Here is a 7,389-nt window from a genome sequence, read left to right as displayed (position 1 = left end):
GGTTACACAATCTTCTTCTAGAACTACATTGTCCTATTCATAAGGCTACATTGGTTTATTATGATAATGTTAGTGCAATATACCTTTTTAGAAATCTAGTTCAACTTGAACGCACTAAACACATCGAGATGAATATTTATTTTGTTCGCGAGAAAGTTGCTCGCGGATAAGTACGTGTCCTACATGTCCCACTGCGCTATTATATTGCAAATATTTTCACAGAAAGACTTCCTTTGGTGACAGTCTTAGTATACGAGAACCTCCAACTTCGACTGCGGGGATGTGATAAAATATATGTAATTATTGTAAATCTTTTATATTTAATAAGTTAGGCATTATTTAATTATAAATTAGTCAAAGACTCTTCTAAACTTTAACCTAACTTGTAGCCTTGACATAACTTGTATCAATGCATATTAGGCAAACAAAGGAATGAGAATCACCACAGCAGATATTTCCTTTAAAAACATATTTTGATATTCTTGTAAACTAGTGGAGACAATCTTGCACATAAAAATGTATAATGCTCCCTCACGCACGTATAGTTTAATATATAGAACATTTCACTAGACCCTAACTTTCGTGGCCATAATAAAGAAATAAATACACCACGCTGTCCACGCAGGAACACATGCCAGGGAATTATTCGCAAACATCAATCGAATTTGGACCATTATTATTTACATTTTCATTAATCTAAATGGAGATTTAATAATTGCAAAACGCTATCGCTAAGAAAACAACATTTTAACAACGAATTTTGGATATAAACGTATTTATAAGGTTTGAAATATATTTTTTCTAGTAAATATATAATTTTTTTAGTCAATAATATTTTTTACTTGTTAGTATCTATGTAATATTCAAATATTTATTTTTTAATTAGTCTTTTTGTTATAACTAAAACATTCTTATTTAGCTCACGGAGATATTATATATTATGTCACAATTTTAAGTAACAAAAATATTTATTACTTGACAAGACCAAATGAAATTAGGTAACGGAAACTGATATACTGTATAGTATAAGAATCAAAAGCAAAAGATTTAAATATTACATGGATCATAAAATATTTTTTTTACAGAAATAATAGTTGAAAACCGATATTAATTTCCGGAGATGAAAAAGAATTTAATCCTTTTTTTATTTAACACGTGCTTACCTTACAATGAATATTATTTAATTTTTGGTCCGTTATTGCAGAGTGGTAGAAAATAGACCAGGCCAGCCTTTTTTCCTAGTCTAGTCTTGCTCTCCGTGTTTTCACCACCATTGCATTTTTGTGTCAAAAATCAAAATATTGCCAATTTCCAAGCGTTGACCACGTCTTTCTCCTTTTACTATAAAACCCTATATCCATATACAACTATACACATCTTAAGTTCTCTCATTCTCAACCTATCCTAGCACATTAGTTCCTTCCCTTAACAAATTAAGCTATTGAGCTTAATTTACTTAGTTTCAAACCTCTCCTTTTAACTTCGATCACTTGAAATAACTCATTCCATAGCCATATTTCATGATGGACTCACACAAGCAACTATTTTCCCTCTCATGTCTTCCCCTACTACTTCTACTTCTCTCAGGTATGTATGATTACATTTACATTTATATACAAATTAATAACATATCATAAATATACCCATCTAGCTCAAACAAAGTACAAAAAAGAACATTATGCACGTATAATAAATCTTTGATCTTATGTATCTTGTTGATAGCAAAATTCCATACCTTAACTAATTAATACATGTTATATTATTGTGTTATATTATTATAGGAAACATGGGTATGCAATTAAGCGAGGCTCGCTTGCAACGCCATGAGATGAATTATTATTCTCCGAAAACGTTGTTCGTTTTTGGGGACTCGTATGTTGATACCGGGAACTATAGAATAAATCAAGCTGGTTCGTCGTGGAAAAACCCTTATGGCGAAACTTTTCCCGGAAAACCAGCCGGAAGATTCTCCGATGGAAGAGTTCTAACCGACTACATTGGTATGCCTCTCTCTCTCTCTCTCTCTTTCTCTCTATGATGCTGTACATGTCAATTAGTTGGAACAGTGGGAAAGTGCATGCTTTATGGTTGTTTTAACTGTCTTTTTCTTCTCTTTCTCAAGAAAAGCTAGCTATGCGTTTCAAATTTAGATGCTTTGATCAATTCCAATGTATAATAAATAAAGAAACTACATGCTTTCGTGACGACAACTCTACAGGTGTATATTGCTTTCGGAGAAAGGTATAAATTAATAAATACTATAATATATTGGTGATGTCATAGAAAAAAATATAAAATAGTTTAGGTATAAAATTTGAATGCAAGAATAATCAGAATTGATTAATATAAATACGACAATGTGACACTATTGATTATATATAGTTTGGGAATGGTGGGGGACTGCGTGCATTTCTTCTCTGGCTTGCCACTTTATCTTGTGCTATTATCTATAAGATTTGCGTATATCTATGTACGTGAGGAGGATTGAAAAACACAAAAGACAATGTTCATTATTACAATCATGTTTCATATGCTGATGCTGAAACTGAAATTATACCTACTCTTCTTGCATAATTCGCATTTTTTTTATGAGAAAAAAAATACCGTGCTTACACATTTTGTAATTATTCAAAATAATTACATACTATTGATGGTTTCTTTCCTGTAAGAGTTAGCATGTTTGTATAAAAAATAAATTTGAAAATTGAATTTATAAAAATAATCTAAATCTTGTTTTTATAAAATTGAGTTTTAAAACCAAATTTTAATATGTAACGTATTTTTTTAGGATACCCAAACATGTTACAAAATTAAATTTACTCTCTACATTGAGTTCAAAGCACTCCCAAACTGAAAACCATACATAGCCCAAGTCAGGATTTGAAGTAGAATATAAGACAACCTATTATTAAGTAATTAATATATAATTTCATTATAAATCTTCTCTAAAACTTATAGCTAGTTTATATTTTTTCTATCTTAATTACATTTGAATCAGTTTTCTCCTAAACTTTTTCATATACATAAAAAGTACCTTTGGCTTTAACGTTTTAATATTTTTCTTCTTCCTAGGAGCTTTTATCACCATCAGTCCTGTTCTAGCTGGACTGCTACACTTTGTTCGTAAAAGTAAAAGTAATATCGATATGTATCAAATGATTTTTCATTTATTTATTCAAAAAATGTTTAAGCGATATGAAGGGACTAAATGCGATGAAAAATGAAAAGAATATTATATTTTATCAGTTTTTATGCATGTAATTTTTTGCTTTGTACCAAAAAATCACGCCACATAGTTTTATGCACGCGCTGATGTTTATAAATTGTTATTCATAGAGCTATATATATTATTCTTACAATATTTTTTCTTCACCACATCAATCAATTTATATTATCTCACACCTTTTCGCTTTGTTTTATGTATATATATATATATATATATATATATATATATATATATATATATATATATATATATATATAAATTCGTATACGAATATTGTACAGTTTTTCTTATTCATAAGTTCTTTTACTTGCAACACTTAATTAATTATGAAATTATACTGGTGCAGCTAAGTATTTGGGACTCAAATCACCAGTTCCCTATAAATTTAGGAAAGTGATGCAGCAACATTTGAAATACGGGATGAATTTTGCATTTGGTGGTACGGGAGTGTTTGACACATCCTCCAAAAATCCAAACATGACAATCCAAATCGATTTCTTCAAGCAATTGATCAAAGAAAATGTGTACACCACCTCAGATCTCAACAACTCAGTCGTCTATGTCTCCGTTGCTGGAAATGATTACAATTTCTACTTGGCCACAAATGGCTCTATTGAGGTATACATATTAACTCGAATAATCTATAAAAAATTTCTATCTAGTTTCCCGTTGTTTTCTCCACGTGTTTGATTTGGATAAACATTTGCAAACTTGGATTTTAAATGTTTTTGATTTTGTAAAATTAATTTGGTTGAAATTGTATTTGTAGCTAAGTAATTCAGTTTTTTTTTTTTGTCTAAACTGTTATAATAAAAGTTAGTATGAAAATTTTAGCCTTTGGCAAAAGTAACATAAAAGGTGCAACTAATCGCGTTTGCAAGCATTTTTCTCGTTTGAAACATTTTGCAAAAGCTTATTTTATCAAACTTCAAAGTCCCAAAAATCACTGTAGCAAGGTCCAAACATGTGTTTGGGTGAGCACATACTCAATTTATTCTTTCACTTCACTCAAAAGAGTGTTAAGTATTAGCATGCTATTCTTATTCACTCACAATCAAGATTTTAAATATGAACTGGGGTCGCATTTGTTGATATCATCGCAAATTACAGACAAATGCGATTGATGTGATTCCAATTAGGATGGCAGACAATTAAAAAAATCTTTATATTACAGTCTAAATTACAATTACGGATAATTAAAAATCCTTGATGATTCAGTCGAAATTATAATCACGGTCCGTTTTTTAAAAACTTGCTCAAAACTAATGCGCTAAAATCCCTTCTAGCTATTGATGATATTCAGTTATTAACTGTTCATTCAATTTATGTAGGGTTTCCCGGCTTTCATCGCCTCAGTGGTTAATCAAACTGCCACCAACTTGCTTCGCATCAAAAGTTTGGGAGTGAGGAAAATTGTTGTAGGTGGTCTACAACCCCTAGGATGTCTTCCTTCATCCACAGCCACATCTTCATTCCAACAATGTAACAGCACCTCCAACGACCTCGTAGTTCTCCACAACAACCTATTGAACCAAGCTGTGACCAAGTTGAACCAACAAACCAACAAGGATAACTCCACCTTCATAGTTCTTGACCTTTTTGACACTTTCACGTCTGTGTTGAACCACCCATCTACCAATAACATTAAGGACCCTCTCAAGCCTTGTTGCGTAGGGTTAAGTAGCCAAGATTTTTGTGGGAAAGTGGATGAGAACAATGTTAAGCAATATAAGGTTTGTGACAGTCCCAAATCAGCTTTCTTTTGGGATAACTTGCACCCAACTCAAGCAGGTTGGGAAGCTGTGTATAAGAAGTTGCAAAAGACGAGTGCTCTTCATCAAATCCGGTACTAGCTTGCTAGCTAGCTAGAGAGCTATGCATGCATGATAGCTATTTCTAGGCCTTTTGTTTGTTGTTAATAATGCACCGTCTTTCCATTTGTTAATTTATCCTCAAATTCTGATTTTTTTATATTTATTCCAAGGGCTTTCTCTTCCATGGGTGCAATGTTTCAAATTGATTGTTCTTTCCTGTGACGGAAATAGAAATAAGTTTGTATGTCAGCGATCATCTGTTTTGCAATTATTGTTAGAATAAAATATGAATTTGGTTCCTGTATTTCCTCTCAAAATTGATTTTTGTCCTTATAGTTTCAAATCAACTATTTTGGTTTCCAAACTAAAAAAAAAAAACATCTGAATTTAGTCTCTTGACAATACTAACACCGTTAAACGAGTGAGGCTAAATTCATATATTTTTCAAAGTTTGACACCAAAATAATCGATTAGAAAGTACAAAGGACTAAAACCAATTTGAGGGAAAATACAGAAATCAAAAACCTATTTTATCTTTATTAATATTTAATGATAATTTATGGGAAAAAATTGATAATGATGATTTAGTTAAATTTATAGGATAATAAACATGGTTAATTATAAAACTCGTTGAGATCAAGTGGTAAAAATATTGAGGGTTGAAGGAGAAGCTTAGGATGTGTAAGGAGAGAATAAAGTGCCGGAAGAAAGATGTGTTAGGAAATTTAGACATGAAGTTAGAAGAGTTGATTCAGATGCCTAATAATTTGGATGAGAAGGTAGTAAGTTATAATTTATGAGAAATTGAGGTGGGCATAATAAAACTGATGTTGAAAAACACTTTTAACACAATTACATAGAAATTGATGTAAAAAATTATAATTATTTTAAAAAATATTATTGCATTTTATTTAACATCAATTGTATTTTATTTAACATCCATTTTTTTTAAACCAACATCGACTCAACATTGTAGAAAACATTTTTTTATAGCGGTGTAAGAAGGAAGACTACAAAGTATATTATATATGCAGGTGTGGGGAATGAAGAAAAGCCTACTATACAAAAAGTCTAGATCAAGATCGTTAAAGGAGAGAATGCCAACTTAGCCTACAGTCAGATTTTAGCTTTGTTAACCGATGGTGGTAGGATTGAAGGAGTGAAGGAAATAAAAAAATGAAGTCATAACCCACTTTCAAAGAAAATTTCTTTGAGGCTGATTATCCACAACCTTTTCTAGATGGCATTAAATTCAAGTATTCAACCTATTGTCTTTGGCAGAAAATGAGGCTCTTACGAGGCCTATCCCAAAGGAAAAGATTAAGGAAGCAATGTGGGATTAGGATGGAGACAAAAGTTTAGGTCCAAATGGATTCAATTTCACTTTCTTCAAGAACTTTTGGGACGTTATCAAGTCAAAGGTATGAGAAGTTTGTAACTGAATTTTTTGGTAATGGCATTCTTCCTAATAGATTTGCAAAATTTTTTTTGTAGTTTTTATAACTAAGAAAGATCATCTATTGTCTTTATCTAGGAAGCACAAACACGACTATGGAGTGGCGTGTCGAGGTGTCTGACGTGCTTCCGACACGGATACGGCGGGGACACAGCTCTGATGCGGCAAAAAAGTGTTCTTTTTTTTTGGGTCGGGCATGGATCGAACACAACCCAACGACAGCAACATGGTGTGCGGGACACAACCCATCCAGTGGACACAAGCACTTCTATTTATTATTTTTTTTGAGTTTCAAAATCAAACTAACAAATAGTAAAGAGAAGGCAGAAGAAAACACGAACCATTGGCCTTTTCGAGTCTCTTCTCCTTCACGTTTCTGGTTTCCCCCTTTGCACGACACTGTTCGACGTTGTTTGAACTCGAACTCTGTTCATTGGTGTTGTCGTCGCATGGTACAGCTTTGCCGATGTTGCTGCTCGAATTTGAACCAAACAACGACCATACAATGCCTTCTTTGTCACAACTCACAACCTCGCATTAGACTACGCCGTCGTCGTCGCACCAGAACACGCGGTTAGACTCGCACACGCGACATCATCGGCTTGTCGCACTCGCACCAGAACAAGGTTTTTGATTGTTAACTTTGTTCCCCTATTTTTTGTGATGTGTCCCCTGTTTTCTATTTTAACTTCGTTCCTTTGTTCCCATTTTTTTTTGGTGCATTTGGGGGATTGAAATTCTTCTTGAGTGACTATAGTTAGTTGGGGTTTTTGACTTTTGAGGGCGCTGGTTACATTTGTATATAATACTGTGTAAGGCTGAATAGTTATATTATATAATTTTTATGAATGTTTCACTGTATATTATTATTTTTTATTGTATCTATTTGCTTT

The 7,389-nt window shown here is 32.4% G+C and overlaps 1 protein-coding gene across 1 annotated transcript; it reads left to right on the top strand.

Annotated features, from left to right (window-relative positions):
• The first annotated feature begins 1,373 nt into the window (after window positions 1–1,373).
• LOC100800932 (GDSL esterase/lipase At5g03610-like) lies at window positions 1,374–5,224 on the top strand. The gene is given in 4 exon segments (NM_001255612.2): window positions 1,374–1,587; window positions 1,782–2,000; window positions 3,573–3,844; window positions 4,558–5,224. Coding segments are annotated over 4 exon segments (1,080 nt in total). The 5' UTR covers window positions 1,374–1,520; the 3' UTR covers window positions 5,080–5,224.
• The last annotated feature ends 2,165 nt before the right edge of the window (window positions 5,225–7,389 follow it).

Source organism: Glycine max, chromosome 10, assembly GCF_000004515.6.
Source record: "Glycine max cultivar Williams 82 chromosome 10, Glycine_max_v4.0, whole genome shotgun sequence".
Taxonomy (NCBI): Eukaryota; Viridiplantae; Streptophyta; class Magnoliopsida; order Fabales; family Fabaceae; genus Glycine; species Glycine max.
The sequence above is the reverse complement of the archived record's forward strand: the minus strand, read 5'-3'. Positions and strand labels throughout refer to the sequence as shown.